The sequence below is a fragment of the Gymnoscopelus braueri genome (assembly GCF_963280865.1).
Source record: "Gymnoscopelus braueri genome assembly, chromosome: 22".
Lineage (NCBI taxonomy): Eukaryota > Metazoa > Chordata > Actinopteri > Myctophiformes > Myctophidae > Gymnoscopelus > Gymnoscopelus braueri.
Window position 1 is genome coordinate 44,021,974 of NC_137624.1, and position 22,503 is coordinate 44,044,476.

Below are 22,503 nucleotides of genomic sequence, written 5' to 3' on the forward strand. Positions count from 1 at the left end.
GCAGTTTGGCACATTTGAAACATCTGCCCAGGCTGTCACAGGCGTGACACGGACGTATCACCACGAGACTCGCCGCATAAGCGAGGGAAAAGTTTTTGTGGATGAGGACGTTGACAATGAAGTGGTTCTCAGTGGGAGTAAAAAGTTCCAAGTTGAGACATTCAATGTGATCATTGACAGTTTGCTCTCAGGACTGAACAAAAGGCTGGATGCCTACAAAGACATACATGGCTGTCCTATTTGACACGAAATGCGATGACGCTGATCTCCGCAAACGGGCTGAGGCTCTTTCTTCCTCATATCCAACGGACTTGAACCCTGCCTTATAGCTGATGAGTTGATCCAGTTTAGGTATTTTGCCAGCACTGAGCAAGATAAGAGTCCTGCTAACATTTGCAAGTAATACTGCGGAATAAGTCGTCATTCCCCAATGTTTTTGGTGCGCTTAGGCTTTTCCTCACACTGCCTGTATCCAACTGCGAGGGAGAGAGCACATTTTCAGAACTGAAACGGATAAAAAATGAACTCAGAACAACTTTGGGTCAGAAAAGACTGTCAGCGCTCTCTTTAATGGCCGTGGAGTCCGAGTTGGTGAGGGGCCTGGATTTTGAGGACATAATCATGGAGTTCTCAAAGAAAAAGTCAAGAAAAAAGAACTAAAGGTAAAAACCATTTTAAGCCGTCTGTGCAATAAGCAGTGCTGCGGTGATGTTTTGTCTGCTGTGTGTTTGTGATGGGTTTATTTTATATGCATAACGTGCATTGCATCTGCTATACAGGTCTATGTGACAGGAGCTATGGATAATGTAGGCTAGAGAAGGCTAACTGCTGTCTATTGTGCACATAGATATATGCCTTACGGCATTATCATGTGTTATTGTCACTGCAGCCACCTGGTGACAGATGGGGACTATAGAATTCAGGACCATGGACAGCGCTTTTTGTTGTGTGTTGGGCTAGGCTACTGAAACGGACAGACAGACAGACAGACAGCCAGACAGACAGCCAGACAGACAGACAGACAGACAGACAGACAGACAGACAGACAGACAGACAGACAGACAGACAGACAGACAGACAGACAGACAGACAGTACAACACTTAGGTCGGTTAGCCTGGTTTCTTAGGCTGCTTGCTTGATTTTTGTGGTTGTAAGTTACAACTTTGGTCCTCTTCCATTTCCCCATTAAAGCAATCCTCAAAGAAGAGCAGAGAGAGAGAGAGAGAGAGAGAGAGAGAGAGAGAGAGAGAGAGAGAGAGTCAGAGAGACCCCTCCTACTGCTGATTTTTGAGTGTGTCGAATTTAGACAGAATCATCCGTACATTAAAGTGCTAACTTAATTATAGTGAATGGAAATGAATAAATCCTTTGAAATAGTAGCCTTGTGTTGTTATTTTGCCTTTATTGATTAAATAAACTTTATTTCATGAAAGTCAAGTCAACTGATTGAAACAACTTTTCTAATGAATGCCAGCTTAACATGTAGGCCTTTGTGGTTGTGCATGTGCAAGCACAGGAGGGGTGGGGGGAGGGGGCTTTGGAGCTTCAGTGCCCATGGGCCCTCAGAGCTGTTAATCCAGCCCTGAAGAGACTCACTCGTACGTGATTGAATAGTATGTGGCATTATTGATTCTGGACTGAGGGAGAAATTGCTCAGGGAGGACAACCTGCCATTGGATAAGTGCCTACAGTTGTGCAGGGCTACAGAACTGTCACAAAAAAAGTAGAAAATAAAAGTAGAACCCTTGCAAGACATACAGTGGAAGAAGTGCACATGATGAAACAGACAGCATGGCAGGATAAGAACACAAACACAGTTTCATGCAAAGTCTGTGGTAATACACATGCAAGGGACAAGAACTTACAGATGAAGTGGCATCATTTTCTGTTATTTGATGTTATTGCACTTTATCTATTTGTATAAGAGTTTACACTTCAAAAGAAAAGAAAAAGGATGTAACAATAGGATCGTTATGTTTGGTATGTGTTTCCACACCGACCCAGTTCAGTGTGACACACCAGTGCAGCCAAGCTGACAGAGCCAGTGTGCTACGTTCTATGTTAAACTAAAGTGTAAGCAGCTACAATTGCTTTAACCGTCCATTCTTGGTGTATGAGAGGCAAGAATGAAACACTACCCACTTTAAAAAACTATTAAATCTAAACAGGAATTTAAAAAACAAAGTCAAAATGGAATATATAAATCCAGAACTATACCAACCTGTCATTGCACTGCTGTCCGGAGGCTGCAGCCACCGCCCAGCTTTGATGCAACTCCGCCGAGTTGTTGGTTAGACGCCCGTTCCGCAGAGCCCCAGGTCGTCTGACGGGTTCCCAGGTGAAGTCGCCACACTAAAACTAATTTAAAAACAAAACTAAAAGCCTTAAAAAGAACAACTAGTAAACCCACTTTTATGTTTTAATTATCTGAAATAAAAATGAGCCTTCAGAAAACTAACTATCAAATCATAGAGAAAAAGTCAATAGTTTTTAGTCTGTGTCAACATTTCATAGATAAGAATTTGGGCAGATGTGAAATCTTCCAATATTTTAGCTGTGGCAGTTTTGAGCTCTGTTGTCAGAAATTGTCTATTTCTTTGGAAAGTACTCAATTTTTTTAATGAATTAAAAGTATCAATACTGCAATGTAAAAAATACTCTGTTACAAGTAAAAGTCCGGAATTCAAAATTGACTTGAGTAAAAGTACAAAAGTATTGGTATCAAAATGTACTTAAAGTATCAAAAATAGAAAGTACTCATTATGCAGAAAGTCCCATTTCACAAGTTTTCAAATGTATAAAATGTCTAAAAATCTTTTGAAAATAGCCGATCTACAAGCTCACAATGTGAAAATTGGAAATACTCCAGTAAAGTAAAAGTACCTCAAAATTGTACTTAAGTACAAGTACTTGAGTAAATGTACTTAGTTACTTTACACCACTGATAATAATAAATCTGTATTTATAATGGTGCCTTTCATTCGTTCTATATATATTTTCCATTATTCCCACAGTCTGCAGATTATCAGATGAAGAAACGCAGGTGTAAATATCTGAAGTCCAAACTGTCCCACATCAAGAAAAAGGTCAGCGAGGTTGACCGCCGGGCCTGAACGGGCCTTTTGTGAGATTCCACAGCCAGGGTGAGGGTTACGTCAGCTCTGGCAGTGTTCCCAGCATTCTGGAGGTTTTATGGATAATATAATACTTTGACATGCGACCGAAAATATCGCTGTTTCAGTCACCGGTTACTTTGGGTGAGCGACAAGGTCAAATGGCAAAGTGTGAAATAGGCTTTATTCAGCTTTACTGTGAGCTACAGAGCCTATTGCATCAATTACAGTCTGTCGTACGATGGAGTCACGTGCAGGAAAGGGCAGATTTACAAGCTCACAACGCGTCACAAATGTGATGCACTGTGAGCATGTCTCTGTCTGTGAGCATGCGACTGTCGTACAGCAGAGTATAAATCAGGCTTGGAACCCCTATTTGTAACTATACCTTTCAAGACGGGAACCCTTTTGGTGTTCCTGTTGCTATGTACAGTATATAGCAACATACGTTTTTTTGTACTTTTTTAGTACATATTTGACGTTTTTCAGAAAACTTAGGTCAGGAGGTTTGAGTTGTTATCTTGTTTTAGTTGAGCTTTGAACCCTACACCTTTGGTTTGTAAACCCTTGATTTATTGCTTGAGCCACGCTGGCATTGAAGATGCAAATGAGAAAGTGTTACTTAACCCACCTTTTAGAATTTAGATGGAGACTGAAAATGTTCTTTAGGAGGTTTGAACCTTAAACCTTCAGCTTACAAACCCCTGTTTTATTTCTCAAGTCACACTGGCATGGAAGATGTATTTGAGAACGTAATACTTAAACCGACCCTTCAGAATTTAGATGGAAGTGAAAAATGTTCTTCCAGAGATTTGATCCTCAAACACTTCAGTTTTATAAACCTCTGGCATACCGGAATAAACTGAGAACATAATACTTAACCCACCTTTCACAATTTACTGTAGATGGAAAGTGAAAAATGTTCTGTATGGTTTGAACCCTAAGCCTTTGGTTTTTAAGACCCTGCTTTATCTCATGAGCCAAACAGACATGGAATATATTCAGTAGAGAATGTAATCTACTGTTCAGTGAAAGATTAGAGCTGGGTACAACATTCAAAAAAATACTCAACCTTGGTCTACCACACCACAGAAGCATGCATGACTTTTGTTGTGACAACAAGTTAGTTAGCATTTAGATACAGAGTGGAGTTTACGTGCAGAGTGACGATATTGCAAAAGGTGAATTTGAACCAACTACCTAAACCTGATCTTTGACTTCTGTATCTTACCACTGCACCACTATGGTTGTTTGGAATCAAGAACATTTGGTTTACAAAGCACAGATTTATCTGCTTGCACCACAGAAGCATGCAAGGGTCATTGTGACAACTGATTACTTAGCATTCAGATACAGAGTGAAAATGTTCCAAAAGGTTGATTGGAACCAGGGACTTTCTACATATCCTGCCATATCTCGTGCACCAGTCAAACAGGAAATATTTGTGACAACTATATGGTAATTACTTAGCCTTCTCTTGCACGCTCTTCAGTGAAACATTTGAGCCAGGTACAATACTTCCTGGGTTTATAAAAAAGTTCTAACAGATGGTTTTAAACAATAACCTACATCTCAGTTGTGTCATAATGAACCATAGGGAGTCTCACAGCTGTGTGTCTAAGCCTCCTGCTCCCTGACACCATCGCTCACATGCAGCTCTTCCCTGCGTGAGGCTTTATTTCTCTGTCATGTCGTATTCTTAACACCGGGGTAAAATAGTACTGGTAATGACTGGAAGATACAGTATATTTTGTGGAAATGGGGTAAAAAGAAGAGCTTGACTTCCCCCACACAGACATTTCAAAAATAGATTTTGTTTAATTTGATCTGAATGACAATCTCCTCTTTTACTAAGTGTTCAGTTTAAACATATTACGTTTACACTGAATACAGCATATTTTTTATTTTCAGGTGGTCTTCACCCAGGTTATTGTTTCAAATACATGTGACACAAGCAAAATAACAAAATATTTTTTACCTTTTAACAATCTATAAAACATATTTGCACATCCACTTCGTTCAGATACGATTTCTTTTGTTTCCCTCAGGTGTTGCAAAAGGAAACATTACAAACTCCCTCAGACTACAGGAGAAGAAGAAAGCATCAACGAGACATTGTGAAAGCAAGACTTCTTCTGCGATACAGTGCATTCAGTTAGGGTGGGTACACACTGTAGGATATTTGGTCCGATTATGCTGTTGGGGACCTTTTTTGGCGATCGCCGACAAAACCTCCCGATCTGACGCAGATCGGGCTTTGATCGGCGAGATAATGCTTGCAGTTTGTGAAAGGCTCTGCGAGAGGATCTACCCACGATAATAGCGCTCAGCGATGCGTTCCCGAGTGTTTCTAGATATCTAGCAGGTCTGATATTTGGCTCTGTCGCCGACTGGACATCATACAGTATTAAACAGTATGAACGGGGCTGCGATCACTCTGTGAGCAGATCCGTGCCACAGCCAATGAGAGCACATTACACACAGTGGCTAGGGGAGGGTCGCTGGACCTGACCACAACAAACAGACCCCCGCATAGAACCGCAATATTACCGTCCAGTCCTGTATTAAGTTAAACATTATAAAACAGGATAATAATAATACATACGATTTATATAGCGTTTTTCTAGGTACTCAAAGTCGCTTTACAGAGCAGAAACCACAATGATATATGACAGCCGATTTCAAGAAATAGACTCCTGTAGTGTGAAATGCTTAACGATCAGATGACTCCCCGACCACTTGAAAAGTCCTACAGTGTGTACCTGCCCTTAGGAGCTGTGCTCATTCATAACATTACTGTGTTGTTTGGAAAATACTTGTTTTATGTTGTTTATTTTAAAGTAATTAATTGACACATTTCAAACAATACTAGTCAAATAAATGTACGTTTGAAAATATACAGAAATGTACAAACATTAACATTTTGTAGTATTTTGTCGATATTGTACATGGGGCACAGATGGGGTCTCATCCTCTGTAATGACGAAACATGCACACTTTATCCTGGCAAAGAAAAGGCATAGGATTAGTGTTGTGTATAAATGCAGACAACCACTAAAGCCCTATATACTTCATCGTAGGAAAAATAACTTGCAGATGTACAAGCTTGTGGATTGGCTATTCTTGCTATTTTTTGAACAAGTAGGGGAAAAAAACATGCCCAAAAAAGTAGGACAAATGTCCTATCTTCAAGATCACCCTGGTAATTCTCCCAGGAGCATACCTTTCTCTCACAGGCATCTGTTGGATAGTTTCAGGCAAAGGTCGACCAAAGGTCTCTGGAAGGAAGAGAGTGGCCAGGGCAGACAGAAGAGCCAGAGAACCCAGCAATAGATATGGTAGATACTTGTAGTATATACCTGCATATGGAGAAGAGCACATTTTAATGACTTAATAGTTTAGTATGCAGCATGTGCATGATAGTTCACAAGTGTTGAAGTACCATACTTTTGTCAGGAAACGTCTAGTTAAGTAACTAATTATTGCATATGGAGATAGCAATTACAGTTTGACTTGGTGGTACGCTTCTACTCTTGGGGATGCTCCCTGCAGCAGCACTACACAGGGTTCCCACACATTTATATCAATACATTTTTTAACCCCCCCCCCCCCCCCCTCCACCGAGATAGAGAGATTTGATGGGTCAGGAACGATGGGATAAGCTTCGCTGCCATCAAGTATAAGTCAAACTATTCAAGAATCTATGTAGATCTTAAAAATCCCAACCGTAGACCTGTGTCCTTTGATGGTTGTCTGCACCATCGGTGTGTGAATGGGTGATATAAAGCTAGTTGGATAAAGGCTATAGAAATGCGAGACCATTTGCCAAGTACTGTGTCAAATTGGTACACTTTTCTGTGCCAGTAACTCACTTCGGAAGTATCTGTTCAGATGCAATAGTAGTTATTACTATTAATAGTAATAGTTATTACTCTTTGACAGAGTAGAAGTTGACATTGCAGATCTATATGGACAGAAACGTACTCAGTTGCATGAGATAGGGAGCAAGGATACCGCCCACTTTGGCAAACATGGCACAGGTGCCAACAGCTGTGTTTCTGATGACTGTTGGGTACAGCTCTCCGGTGTAGGCAAAAATCGTTTGGAAACTGGTGGAAATGCACAATTTACCCAGCATCTCCAGTGCTGTGGACAGGTTAGGTAAACCTAAGCAAACAGAAGAACAGAAGAGAAACAAGTAGAATAGATGCATGTATCTATCTATTTAGATATGTTGTATGTGTGTATATATTTATGTATGTATGTATTTGTGTACCTATGTGCATGCAAGTGCTTCATATTACTGAATGTATACAGTATATCCGAAATTTGCAATGATTAGCAGAATATGTACACGCACGCACGCACGAGCACACACACACACACACACACACACACACACACACACACACACACACACACACACACACACACACACACACACACACACACACACACACACACACACACCTGACTGGCATCGGTTTAATTTGGCATTAATGCCAAGTTAGCCACTCATGTAGCCATGGTTTCATCTTTAGACTGAGAAGGAGTAGGCTAGTCTTGTTTCCTATGATAAAGTGCCTACAGTCACCTTGTGGCACCAGCTGAATGCAGTACAGCATTCCTCCTCCGAGAGCCATACTGAGTGCCACAGACAGCCGCCTGGGAAGATACTGCAGCGCCAGATAGCTGGAGACGGACGCCGGCAACCCCACGGCTGCCGAGATGAAACAATTGAGAAAGCGGTCGCCGTGAAGACGGGATGTGTTCAGGGACAGGCCAAAGTAGCCAGTGTTTATAGTGAACCTGGGAGGGACACACACACGTGTACAATTTCTCCCTATAGATTCAGAACATTCACTAGAATACAGACCAAAACTGTACTGTACTTGAGTAAATGTACTTAGTTACTTTACACCACTGCATATGCTAAGTCTATGTGTCTTAACACATTGCGTGCCAGTCGCGTAGATCTACGCGAAGTGGTCTTTTTTTTCTTCGCAGGTTCACATTTCATTGTAGGCCTCCCTCGCAGTGACACATTTCATTGTAGCACACCCGGATATGAAAATATCCGTATCCGGAGATTTTTGTTCCCACCCGCCTCCGCTCTAAATCTTCCCCTAATCCTCCATTATCTCTGAGTTTTTTTTCTCCTCGCTGAACGCTGTTTAACATAAACCGCGACTACTTCAAAATGGACTATCGCCGATTGAAACGGTCTTCTCTGGGCCACTCACACAGCTACCCTGTGTGTCTACAAACAGTTTAACGCACGATCTTAAGGTATTTAGCGAGGTCTGTGGCGACGTGAAAAAAACAAAAAAACTACAATAAATCGCTGGCACTGGTGAGTACATTATGATATTAAACTCTGGCGTGGAATGTGTTAAGACATGCAAAAGAAGCACATGCTTATAGACATACCCTTCTACAGTATGTGTGATAAGGTGAGTGCAAAACAACCTGTGGATACTCACCACACTAGGAAGAGTATGAGTGTTGCGTTTCTGGTTTTGGTGAACCTGAGCAGGTCTAGAACGCTGTGACGCTCCTCTGGGTCACATCTGTCGTTTGCCATGTCACTCTGCAGCAGTGGTGGAAAAAGTACTCAAATGTTTTACTTAAGTAAAAGTATCAATACTGCAATGTAGAAATACTCTGTTACAAGTAAAAGTCCGGAATTCTAAATTTACTTGACTAAAAGTAATAAAAATATTGGCATAAAAATGTACTTAAAGTACCAAAAGTAAAAATACTCATTATGCAGAATGTCCCATTTCAAGTTTTCAAAAATGTATTAAATCTTTTGAAAATAGCAGATCTACAAGCTCACAACGCGTCGCATCGCGACACGTTGTGAGCTTGTAGATTGCCTATTTTCAAATAGCCAAAATATATATAGAGCTTAAGTGGTTAATGCTATGTTTAGTAATGAAAATCTAAATCTATGATTTCAAAAACACAGGACATGATGTTAAAGATCCAAAGTGCCTAGGGACTCTGCACGGCAGGGGCGTCCTACTCCCTGTGCCAGGCTTGCACTTGATCGCATACCTAAAGATGGGAGACTTGAGCACTGTAGGCCTACTGTTGAGTCAGCTGGACAGACACTTCACAGGGGGGATAATCAAGTAGGGGTGGGACGATATGGGTATCTCACGATACGATATCTGTGGCGATATCAGGCCCTCGATAACAATAATATCACGATATTCGATATATTGCGATATCACGATATATTGCATGAAATTTCACCAACGATATATCACGATAGTCCTTGTATTCAATTCATAAACACATAAAATAGCACCAAACAGTTCAAAATCATCATTACACAAATACAGAGTTGGAAACACAACGTATCACAAAAAAAATATATATATATATGTATATATATATATATATATATATATATATATATATATATATATATATATATATATATATATTATATTTTTCGGCAGTATATCGATTATTTATCGCGGGAGAAAGTATCGCAATATATCGCGATATCGATATATCGTCCCACCCCTATAATCAAGTGGTTCCTACTTTCACCAACGTTTCGCTGATTTAACCCCACGACGTCTCCAGTAGGGGTCGTGTAACGGAGGTCCTCTTAATCTCCGTTACGTTACAGGACTTTGGGATATGTTCATGTATATGGCAGGGGACACACAGTTATACATGGTATGATATTGCACATGATAAATAAGTAGGAGACAAGTAATGGATTATAATTATAATCTTTATTATCTGTTGGCATGTATGTGTGTTCCAGACATCGGGGGAGGGGTCACCTGTGAAAGACAAACAGCAGAGTTATAGTAGTTATGCTATGGGCTCTAAGAATATAAATGTTATTGCTATGTTTCTCAACTTACCTTTCCTTTCCTGTCTCCTACTCCCAGGGTGCAGCATTAAAAGAGTCCCCGGGGAAACAACAGCTGCTTTTATAGTTCCGGGAGGGTTCCATCAGATAGGATTGTGCCAGGGGTGGGGAAAATGTTATATAGTTATGTTTGTGGGTTATTGTGGGGTTTGGGGATGGTAGTTAATTTAGATCAGTTAAGTGATGTCATATTGTGGTTTTCATAGTAGGTATATTGCTGGGGTTGGTATGCGGGGGGGGGTTTATGGGAAATTATTATGATAGAGAAACCCTGTAGTTGGTAGCACCTGAGGGTGGGGAGTATAAAAGGCTGCTTTCTATGCAGTCTGTAAGGAGGGCTGGTCAGAGTAACATGTGCCCAGAGGACATGATTTTATTGTTAGGATGTATATTATGAACACTGTAACTTTTTGGAATAAAGGCCCACCAAGTGGATTTTATATATTTCCTGCCTCTGCCTCCTCACTTCTGGTCATGACCGCTCGGTCAATCTAACAGGTCGGCAGTGCATTCTGGCGTCCCAGAAACACTTCCCTCTGCATCTGTACAGCCGGCTTATTTGGGAGACCAGCTAGGGTCTTTCCTTTTCGGCCAAAGCCACTGGCTATTCCGCTCTGCCAGCCTGGATGGTTCCTTGATGGCCTGGCGTAGGACTTGTCCGCTGATGCCTAGGTCCTTCATCAGCCTCACAGTTGACGTTGCCACAAAGCCCTGACATCCGACTTCTGCTGGGCAGACCTTTCCTTTGCTCCCCAGCCCCGCTGTTCTGCCTCTGCTGCAAGATCTGAGAATCGTATTGTTGTTGTTGTTGTCGTCGTCATGGTTGTCATGTCATCCATATAGGCCCTGATGGGCGGTAGCCGGATTCCAGACGTCAGCCTCTCACTGACCACCCCCCCCCCCTGTTCTTGTACGTATCTTTTTCCCCCCTTTTTTATTTTTTGTTGTACATAGTGTTATTTTTTGCTGTTTTTTTGTTTTTGTTTTCATATTCGAACTGTGGTGCCACTATATATGTCTATGAATTGAATACCAATTCAAGGACAATGCAAGGACTTTTATGAACGGACCTCTTAGACAAAGTATTTTAAATGTAACTGTGCTGTTTTACATTTTTTTGCCTAATAAAATATTCAATCAATCAATCAATCACCCACTTGGAGGCTCTTATAATGACTTCCATTGCCATGGTGAATGCCAATGGGAAGATGGTACATCCTGCCATTATGCCAATCTCCATGCGGTGCCATGTGGTGGTAAAGTCTGGCGTGGTGAAACAAAGCTGAACATCTTGAAAATAGGACTTGACAAGGTGCTTGATGGTCTCGGGTATCCTAAAGAAATCAAAGGATGCCCAGAGGAAACTGTGAGGGACTGATCCAAAAGCATTTGCGACAAGACAACATGGAGATCCCTCTTCTCCTTCTTAGCAGTTTGGATTTGGTGCCAAATCATACTGGTGCAGTTCAAGGCATCCAGAGAACCCTGGGATGCCTGCTTTTTGGACTGCTGTATCCACAAGGTTGTTTCTCTCCAGATAGCTGGACACCCTCTGAGCTATGACGCTGAAGAAAATCTTACCCTCTACATTGAGCAGACTGATAGGGCGAAATTGGTTGATATCTGTGGATTCCTTCTCTTTTGGAACCAGGACTCCTCCTGACCCGCACCATGCTTTGGGTATGATACCCTTCTCCTAGACCACTCTCATTGGTCACCACAAAAAACGAAGAATATCCGGGGCATTCTTGTATCTCCATTTGGCCCTGGGGCTGATGAAGCTCTTGCCCGCTTCACTGCGTGTTCCACCTCCCTCCACTTGGGAGGATTAATGTCCATTTGATGTTCGGGTTCCTCGATAGGTGGAGGGTCAGATGGAATAGCTATCTTCTCACGCCTCTTGTCATCCGCATACATTCTTTCCAAATATGTTTCCAGCTCCTGCCTTGATGTTTTCAGGTTTCCTCCCTTCCCTTTGGTGAAGAGAGTTTTCACGAACTTGAAGGGGTCCTTGAAGAAACGTGATCTTGCTTGTTCTCTTTTTCCGTGACTTTCACAGGTTCTATGCTCGTCTCAGATTGGTTAGTCGGCTTTTGATGTTTCCCTGGAGGATGCTGATGCCCTCCTTCTCACTATCAGAAGCCTTCCTCCACTGCCTCTTGAGTTGCCTTCTCTCCCGGATCAGCTGGTTGATCTCCTGTTGTCGTCTGGACTTTCGCTGCTTGCTCCTTACTCCATACCGTTCTGCTCCGTATGAGTAGATGATGTCTCCCATCTTGTCAAGCTGTCTTTCAACTGTGCCACTCATTCTTTGTAGGACACTAGTCAGGTCGCTGTTTATTGTCTCTCATTGTTTCTTCTCTGAGGCTCCAGGCCATTTCACCCGGGGTATGTTTCCACTGATCTTCCTCTCCATTGCTGGTTTTGGCTGGATGAGCTTCATACATTCCTCTGCTTCCGCCACTGTGCTTGAGTTTCCTTCTTTAGGGGGGCTGATGTCTTGCGAACTTTGGTGAGATTACGGTCGCTGGACTTCATTCGACTGACTTGATTGACTTCTCAAGAAGTACATATCAATGTGTGGTCCCTGTTTTCCCTCCTTCAAGCACTTTTTCCTCCCGGGATGTATTTTCAGGCCCAGTGAAGATGTTACATTCCTCCAGCCGCAGGGACAGACCTGAAGCGTTTTCTCCGACGATGATGATGCGCATGTCTTCCTCGTAGATTTTTCCGTTCCAGGGTCTATTGTCATGTTATCCGTTTGCGAGTCTTCTTCCACCCTCTCGCAGACTCTAGGGGTATTTCCTCTTGTATTTTGTTCATAGCCTAAAAAGTAACTAAAGTTTTCAAATGATTGTAGTGGAGTAAAAGTAAAAGTATTGAAAATTGGAAATACTCCACTAAAGTAAAAAAGACCTTTAAATTGTACTTAAGTACAATACTTTAACGTAAACGTACTTAGTTACACAAAGCATCAGCCTCCCTCTCAGTTCATTGTGTATTCTCCTTCCATGCCAAAATGTTAAGTGTCTACGTACGGCTGTCATCAAAGACAAATTTGAAGTCAATCATAATGGTCGCTGTCTATTTGTGAACATAAGTGACCAAATTTGACTGGGAGACGGTCATCTAGCATTTCTTCATTTTAATTTTTTCAAGTCAAGTTTAAATCAAGTTAAAACTCTTAAGTAGAGAAAACACCATTTCAATGGCTCTCATTCAGAGTAGCACTACTGGGCTATCAATCCCATCATGAATAGCAGGGGATGCAATTATTTTGTTTCCAAGGGTCTCTTTGTTCTGTATGCTCTCTGAGACCAAGCAATTGCCACTACCCCCTGCTGGAACCGGCTGGAACCAGTGGCCCAGGAGGACAAACAGAGATACATTTTCACAACAGTTTTAACAAAATATGATTGTTAATACATCTTTATTTGAATAGAGAAACTAGAGATACCTTTCAAAACGATCGGGTAGAAATAGCGGATTTTACCGCGATTTCGCGATGTTTGGATGGAAACTGAGGATTTGGTTAGCAAAGCTAGCAAATGCTAACTCTAACCTTATATTTTACTACATGTTTATGCATTTATTTCATATTTACATGTCGATTTAAGCTCTGAAATCTCTGTCAGACATACTCTAGTATATGAAGAGTCTAACTGGGCTATAAACTCATTTTGGATTAAAAAAAAGTTTTTTTGCAAAAAAAAAAAAAGAATCTGCTTTCCTGAAGAATGGGCACCAGCGAAATGACTGTCCTTCAGTCAAAAAGGGTCACAGTTAATGTTAGATGTAGCAGGGCCCTTTATACTGTGTGTATTAGGCTTCATGCCTTGCACTCCAAAACGTCTGTGCACAATGCTTTTTCAAGTGTTTTTTGGTGACACCTCTGGTAGCTACGTGGTCATTACAGCAACTGTTAGAAATGTGATTCCCGCAGGGCACGGTGGCGCAGTCGGTAGCGCTGTCGCCTCAAAGCTAGAAGGTCCTGGGTTCGATTCCCGCCGGCGACGCTGGGGGCATGTCCTGTGAAAGGGCGTTTCTGTATGGAGTTTGCATGTTCTCCCTGTGTCTCCTAGGCTAAGTACCCTCACAAAAAAACATGCAGTAATCCTGGTCTCTATACTGCCTCCCCCTGGTCAGCCGGGGCGCCTGAAGGAGGGGAAAGGAACTGGTTGTAATAACGTGTTCCTTCCACGCGCTACGTCCAACCGGGGAAACTCCCCCCTGTCAGGTGATAAGAAGGCTTGTTAGCCCTCATGCATTGAAAGAGGCATGAGTTCAGCTCTGGGGTTCTCCCTATAGGTTGGCAGAGGGAGAGTAGTGCCCAGGATTACTTAGACAATTGGCACTGGGTGATAAAATGGGATTACAAAATCGCGGAATAAAATTTAAAAAAAATGTGATTCCCAGTGTTGGGGCCAGAAAATAGGGATTACAAATAGTATTTTATAGTGTTTAGGGAAGTGTTAACACAACACATGTATGTGGAATGGTTATTGTGAAAAAATATACTAGTGAAGAATTATATATATTAGAAATACATGTAATTGAAAAGGTTAAATAGTATGACTTAAAGTCAACTTACATCATAACCTTTAAGGATGACCTGCGGAGCCTCTACGTTGTTCTTCTTAGCAGCTTCTCTTAGTACGGCCTCAGCCTCCTCTATTCTTCCCTGGGAGATCAGCCATCGAGGAGACTCTGGGATGATCCTGCCTCGCAGGTAGGAGAGAGAAGGTCCACGCTTTGGTTATGGAACACAGTAGAGAGAGGTTCACACTCAAACAGTCGGAAGGGCTTCACCTCAAAAGCAATTCATGGTCCCATACCGGTGATTACAGCGAACAGAAGATATCATCCTTATAAAATGTAATAATTTTAAGAGAAAAAGACGTCTCCAAAAAACTGAAATAACCCTCAAATCTATACTGAAAATGTTACACAGATGCTCTTATCCAGAGGAAGTGCACAAGTGTATGCAATTTCAATATAGTGCTTACCAGTTAATCGTGACTGATATTGTACTTCTAACGCGTGAGGGGGCCATTAGAAGGACAATCAGTCACCAGAACCAAAGACTGGTGTTTTCAATGAATCCATGGTTTGTATAGGAAGGGGGCGTGTCAGATAAAATGATTATCAAATATCTAAATACTGAATCAAGCAACTTCTGGTGTGCTCACAAAAGCCTGAGTAGACGTAAAAATGACCCCAAACATGTTTGAAAGTGAAATATCCCTTTAAGAATTCAGTACCTGTTCTTTTTCTCCTGTAAAATGAAAGAAAAAGTTATAAAATAAATAGATAAATAAAATAAAAACCCTTTAGAATTTGAATTCATAAAAGAATAAAAGAAACTATTAGCATCTATAGTACAGTGAGCTGTCATAGGTAATAGTGATAAATAATATTAAGTCCCCGATATTATAAGTAGAAAGAAATGGCTCAGTAGTGCTGGTTCTTCTACAATGACTGCAACTCACCACCAGAGGGGTGTGTAGAGCAGGCCAGGCAGAGATATAGCCAGCAGAAGATACTTCCAGTCCCTTATGAAATAAGCAAAGAGAGGCAGCATCATGTAGCCAGAAGTAAAGAACAGATTCATTCCCAGAGACAAAAACAGGTAACGTACGTTTCCTGTCAAGATCTCAGTACCTGGAGGGAAGCAGAGGGAGAGAAATGCACCAAAATAAAACATGTTTATCGGCAAGAGCTCCTCCGTTCCACAGATTTCCATAAACCTAGACCATACATGGGCAACTGGCGGCCTGGGGGCCAAATGCGGCCCCCAACTTCACTTAATGCGGCCTGCAGGTTAATATCGGAATACTGATATTTTATTGATTTCAGCTGTTACAATTCCAAACATGCAAACATGACCCGCTTTAATTACTTCAGTCTATATTAGTAGCTTAATGACTAGTACCGGTATTAAAATTCTACTGTCTTTGTGTCAAATGCATTTGTAATTAAGTTCATAAAGTTAACATAAGTATAACTAAATGCATTTGAAATTAAATACAATTTTAACTTTTCAGGATTCCAATTCAAAAACAGAAAAAAAAAGTCAATCTACAAGCTCAAAACGTGTTGCACTGCGACGCGTTTTGTGCTTGTAGATCGGCTATTTGTGTTACTTTTGTGTGACATAGAATGGCGAAGTACGGCATTCATTTATGAAAAAAGTTATAATACGGAGATAAGAGGTGTCTGCCTGACAGTATATACATTGTGGCCCTCTGGAGTGAGTGTGGAAATATAGTGGCCCTCTCCATAATCAAAGTTGCCTCACTCCTGACCTAGACACTGTATTTTGCAATAATATCGATATGCACAGTATGTCTAATGTATCATTTCATTGCATTCCTAATGCTGGAGTCACAGGCTGAAAATAGCAGATCTACAAGCTACCATGCCGTGTTGTGAGCTTGTTGATCAGTTATTTTCAGCCACGACTCCGTCGCACAACAAAGTATAATTCAGGCTTAAATAGTAGGCTACATGTTACATTCAGCACATTCCCTTCCATTCTCAACATGTGAGTAGTTGTTGCATACCTAAGACAAAAGCAGCAATATGGTTGGAGTTCTGTCCCAAAGCAACGATGAAGAAGAGGATAGAGAACACCGTCCACGAGGGAGAGAAGATTTGGACAAAGGTAAAAAGCATCTGAACTCCCATGGTTGCAAACATAACAGGCTTTCTTCCAAACCTAGGGAAGGAGACAAAATTTGCCAACATGTGTTTTATTTTCTCTTTCCTTTGCAATTTACAATTTACATGTTAGCAGTGGTGGAAAAAGTACTCAAATGTTTTACTTAGGTAAAAGTAGCAAAACCACAATATGAAAATACTCTGTTATAATAATAAAATACATAATCATGCCATGGGTTTCAAATACCTGTCTGAGATCTGTCCAGAGAAAAAGGATCCACACATAACTCCCAGATAGTACACTGAGGAGGTGAACGGTTGCTTCCACTGGTTGCTGCATACCAGGTCAAACTGCAGGTTCAGAATTTACAGTAAAGAAAGATTGACCAACCACCACTGATGCACGCACGCACACACACACACGCACGCACGCAACCACGCACACACTGACCTCTGTGACGATGGTGGACTGGTAGATGTCTTGGCTGTAGCTCCATCCGTCCACACAGCTCTCCTGTCTCAGTTCAGTGAGGTTCACGTCCCGACCGGGGATGTAGCCCAGAGCAGACAGGTTCCTGACCTCGTCCAGTCTGTACCGGTGGCATCGGCTCTGCTCCTCCTGTCCGTTCACCACCTTGTCAAATATAATAACCTCTATTACAGTGCAATAAGCCGTATGTATGGTATGTATGGCGACTAGGGATGCACCCATATGGAAATCCTGGCCCCCTACTGATACCCATGTTTATAAAAAACATTTTTTTATGGTTGTTATTAATAATATAAAAAAAAAAGCTAATAAATCTTCACGATGAAAGAAATTACAAATTCCATTTTGTTTGTAACTCAGAGTTACAGACCCGTAAACTGTCCTTTTGCTTCATATCCGTCATTTAGCTGGGGACCCCCGGAACCCCCTCAAGGACCCCTGGATTTCTACAAACCCCTCACTGGAGAACCAATGCATTAAACCATACTGTATATTAACATATGGAAACATATCGTAAAGAACAATACACTGGCGTCAGGAGCTCACCTCTACTGGGATGATGGCCTTGTGCCACTCTGCAGTTAGGTTGACATCTGGAACCAGGCAGTGGTGGCGGGGGGTGTCAGCCAGGAAGATGACAGAGAACGCACTGAAGCCATTGGGAATGGTACTGGCACAGAGCAGGAAGAACACGGTCTGCTGGAAGCGTCCCCACTGTCCAAGGAAGGCTGTGGTCTCCTCGTAGTCCTTCATGGCCAAAGACCCAGGAGTCTGAGAATCAAGAGAATCAAGATTCAAGAATCTCCTCTTCTTGCTGAAACTAAATACCTCATCAAGTCAGGTGATGTGTCAGACGCGTCGGGGAACAATGATGCCACGAAATACAAGCCGGTGGGTGCTTGTATTTCGTGGGGGGACTGCCCTCCCCGATGTCCAAGACCTCCTCATAATCCTTCTTAGTACCAGGCTCAGGAATGTAGGAATGTAATAAGCTTGTACATTGGCACTTTTATGGAAATATATATAGTGTTGTGGAAAAACGAGGGAGCCTAGTATTGACCCCTGGGGGACCCCAGTAAACATATAGGGTTTAATTATTTAAGGATTAAAAAAGAAGGAGAGGGTTCATAAAAATGTAATATATAAATAAACTTCTCAAATAGGAAGAGTACTTTTTTCAACAGTTTGTATATCCTCTTAAGACCCAAGCTCCTGTTTGTTATGCATTTTCCATTTCTCTTTGCTATTTGGACCTGGAGTATAAAAACTAAGCATCTTTTGAAATAATGTCTTTTTGAGAAAAATGTAGTCCACATACACGGACCCGGTCTGAATTTCAATAGAACACATAGTGAACAAATAGTGTAAATTAAAGTGAGTCAAACCATGTGAGACCTCAGTCTATTTTAGGAGTGTTTATGTTCCTGTGAAGCTGTGTGTTGGTGCAGGTGGATGTGGTCTGTGGTTACAGAGAGTAGCTTACACCAGTGCTTCTCTAACTGTTTCATGTCAAGGACCCCTAAATTAATTTGGCCGTGGACCCCTATCTAAAAATATGGGACCCCCATACCACATTTCTGGTGTTACAAATTACATTTCTTTCAAAATATGTCATGATTTTCTTTTAAATAGCCGATATAGGGTTAAATCAGATTTTGACATATCACATTTTTGCTGGGGAAACCCACTCAAGGACCCCTGGGAGTCCCCGTTCCCCACTATGAGAACCCCTGCGTTAGACCACAGACCACCATAACTCTGAGAGTGTACAAATGGACCCAAATGGACCCATAAGGGTCCATTTGGTTCCATTTGTACACTCACAGAGTTAAAGACCCATAAGGGTCCATTTGGTTCCTAACTATCAAATCATTTGGGGCCACCAATATCACACTCTGCTTCCCGTCCCTCACTCTCGCGAGTGTGGGAGCTTTTGGGGGGGAAAGACGTACAGCAGGGTCCTGGGCCACTGGTGCGGTAGAGCGTCCAGGCCCAGAGGAGCTGCTCCCCTCACTGAGAAGTGCAAGCGACATTTTACGCCGTCCTGTGAGGCAATAGATCTATCTGAGGTCGCCCAAAACGAGCCCAGATCAGTTCTGCTCATGTCCGGATGTAGTGACCATTCCCCGTATTTGCACCCCCCCCCCCCCCCCCCCCGGACAGCAAGTCCGCCCCTTTGTTCTGGATGCCAGCCACATGCGATGGTCTGAGAAGCAGCAATCGTGGTTCGCTCCAGATAAGCAGTCTGTGTGCCAACTCGTGCAGCACACGAGACCACGTAGCTCCCTGCTTGTTGATGTAGCATAGCGTTGGTATGTTGTCTGTTCTGACCAACACATGATGCCCATGCAGGGAACGGGAGGAACTGCTTTATTGTTGGAAAAAAAAACGCCAAAAAGCTCCAGGTAGTTTATGTGGTAGGTCTGTAACCTGCGGGACCACAAACCCCTGGCAGCCTTGCCAGGCTCCCCACCCTAGCAGGCTGGCGTCCGTGGCGATCACCTCCCTGGAGGTGAACATGCCCATCGGACCCCCACTGAGAGGAACTATAGGTTCCCCCAGTGGTTGAGCGCCGCCACACATTCTGTTGTGACTAGCCCCTTGTGGTAGTGACGTCGGTTGGGAATGTCCCGGGACGTTACCCACCTCTGAAACGGTCTCATGTGCAGCCTCGCCATTCGTAATAAGGAAATGGCCGAGGCCATGAGACCTGCCATCCTCATGCAGGTTTTGAGTGTGACCATGTGGCCCACTTGGAACCGAAGGTTTTCAACATGTTGACTACCGCATCTGTCCCACGTACAGTCACGCCTGGCACGGATACTGACTGAGGGCTCTTGGGTCCAGTATTGGACCACTCCACTAGTTATTATTATTTGGTCTGAATTACACTCTTAAAGTAAATATACAAAACGATATCACAGTTCACATCATAATGCACCTTTCCCAATGATATTTGTTTACCTGTAAACAGGGGCAAAGGGTGAATGAATGAATTCACACAACGTCTGTTCCTCTCAAACACCACAGCTGTATCTGATGAGGAGACAGCGCCGTTCCCCTCTACCAGAGTGTAGAAGAGAGAGTAACGTCACGCTTTGATCTCGCCGCAAAGCGGGCTGCTATGGGCTATAGATCTAAACATTGGAATTATCTCATTGAGATAGACAGAGCACCTCCGCATTCTATTCTTACAGGATAGACAGAGCACTTCCGCATTCCATTCTTACAATGGGAGTAAACGCTCGAGTTGTTTCATTTACTCTCTTACCTCTACATAAACCACTGTGGCAGACCAACATAATCGATCACAGACTCACCAAAACACACACTAGCCGATCACAGAATGATAGATCAATATTATGCTGTAAAGTAATAGACTAATTATTTGTTTAACAACATTGATACTGGACGCAGAGGTGATTGTTTCATGCAATCAATTCCCAACATATTGTTTCGGGGTTTCGCTGGTTTCAGTTCATTCAACCTCCTCTTGTGTGTTGGCTAGTGAGGCGCGTCCTAGCGAGACATGACAGAATGGGTTTCATTTGGTGCCGGCCTGCGCGTGCATACTTATTCTTATCAGTGTGACGTCGTCTGTTAAAATCATGTTAAACTGTGCTAAACGAACCCACAATGTTACTTAAAATAAAGGAAATTACTAAAAATAGCTGGACCAAAATAAAGACATTAAATAAAATACTTTTGACCAAGAACAGCTTATAGATTTTTTGTTTTTGTATAAATCAATAATATTTCAATCTACTACCCAAGCACTTGTGGGTTAACTTCTTTCAACCTGTCATCCCTATTTTGAACATGTCATTATAGCTGAAAGTTTTTCTAAATTGCTCAAACTCAAATTATTTATTTATTTAGTAAGCTTTAAAAAATAGGGACAATAGTAGATCTATTGTCACACCAGTGTGATGCTGTCCATGTTTTAGGACATTTACATTTGAATGTGTAGCAGGGTGGACGTTGGTTCCCACGCTACCCACGGCCCATCCTCCGCACACCTCCTACCAGAGTTAGCTGTTGGCCTGTTGGGCTCGCTTGCAGTACCGCGGGAAGTAGGGGTGCAGGGGGTGCTGCAGCACCCCCTGAAAATAATGTATGAAAAATAAAAATAAAATAAATCATTAAAAACATTTTTGTTTGATGTTGGTCGTTATTTGGGGGGGGGGGTTTAGTGCAATATGTGTTCTGGAACCGAAGCAACCGAATTAAAGTAACAAACCCCCCCCAAAAAGGTTTAAAACAACGGAAAATAACCGCAAATAACCGCAAATTTTAGCGCGCGCTCCGCGCGCACTAGTCACACACGTGCACGCACGCTACAGCACCCGTACCCTAAAACATCTTCCCGCGGCTATGCTCGCTTGTATGTTTGTCACGCGTCAGTGCAGCCCTGGTTGTTTACAAACATCCTTCGGGAGTGTTTGCTCCGGGCGGGTGGTGCAATTTCACCACGCATAAGAAGTTGCTTCCTCAATACCCGGTTTCCGCCGCTGCGGGCAGTGCTACTGTGCATTCCGCCCGGTGACACCACTGCTGCTATGCCTTATTTATATTACCGCGACAACTTCCTTTGCTGGGGTTTCATATTGGCCGTGGTTCCGAGCCTATCAGCTCCTCCCCTGTCGCTGGCTCTACGCCTTAATGTGGGTCATATGTTATTGTATTCCTGTTTTATTATTTCCCTAAGTTGTTTTTATTTATTTGGATCCATATTGCACCTACTACAGGCTATTAGACGCCTCCCACTGCCTCTGGTGTGTGTTTTTCAAACTGCATCAGTACATTAGAGGGCTGACCCTCTTCAAACTGCATCAGTACATTCAGGGGCGCCGATATTTATAAGCTCTATGTGCGCCCCGTTCGCGAAGCGCGTGCACGAAAAAAAACGCTGGTTTTGGCCGGATAATTTACTTTTTTGGGGGGGTCTTGTAACTTTATTTCGGTTAATTCGGTTTATTCAGTGGCGATCTGATTATTTTTATTTTTTTTGGACCAGCACCCAGTAGGTGCTCCTCACCCACAGTGGGTGCTTTAGCCCCGAGGCACCCACAGTATCGGCGCCCTTGAGTACATTAGAGGGCTGACCCTCTAATGTAGTCATTTCTGATCATGTCCTTCCTTGTCACTCCTAATGAGAATCATAGCATCCTTAATCCTGTCACCTCCAGCTGCGTATCCTGTCTTTTCGTCAGTGCCACCGCTTCCAAGCCGTACAGCATGGCTGGTCTCACTACCGTCCTATACATCTTTTATCTCACTCTCGCTGGTTCCCTTCTGTCACAGATAACTCCTGACACTTTTCCTCCATCCTCCAAACATT

The 22,503-nt window shown here is 42.5% G+C and overlaps 1 protein-coding gene across 1 annotated transcript; it reads right to left on the reverse strand.

Annotated features, from left to right (window-relative positions):
- Positions 1-542: 542 nt before the first annotated feature.
- Positions 543-17,915, reverse strand: LOC308079069 (organic cation/carnitine transporter 2-like; the record flags this gene model as incomplete). Its single annotated transcript, XM_080420407.1, has 12 exons — positions 543-600; positions 2,223-2,324; positions 6,338-6,473; positions 7,099-7,281; positions 7,709-7,923; positions 8,598-8,704; positions 14,604-14,730; positions 15,502-15,673; positions 16,576-16,730; positions 16,920-17,023; positions 17,124-17,306; positions 17,709-17,915. The coding sequence occupies 12 exons, from the start codon at positions 17,913-17,915 to the stop codon at positions 543-545; spliced, it is 1,749 nt and encodes a 582-aa protein (XP_080276533.1).
- Between the last annotated feature and the right edge of the window lie 4,588 nt (positions 17,916-22,503).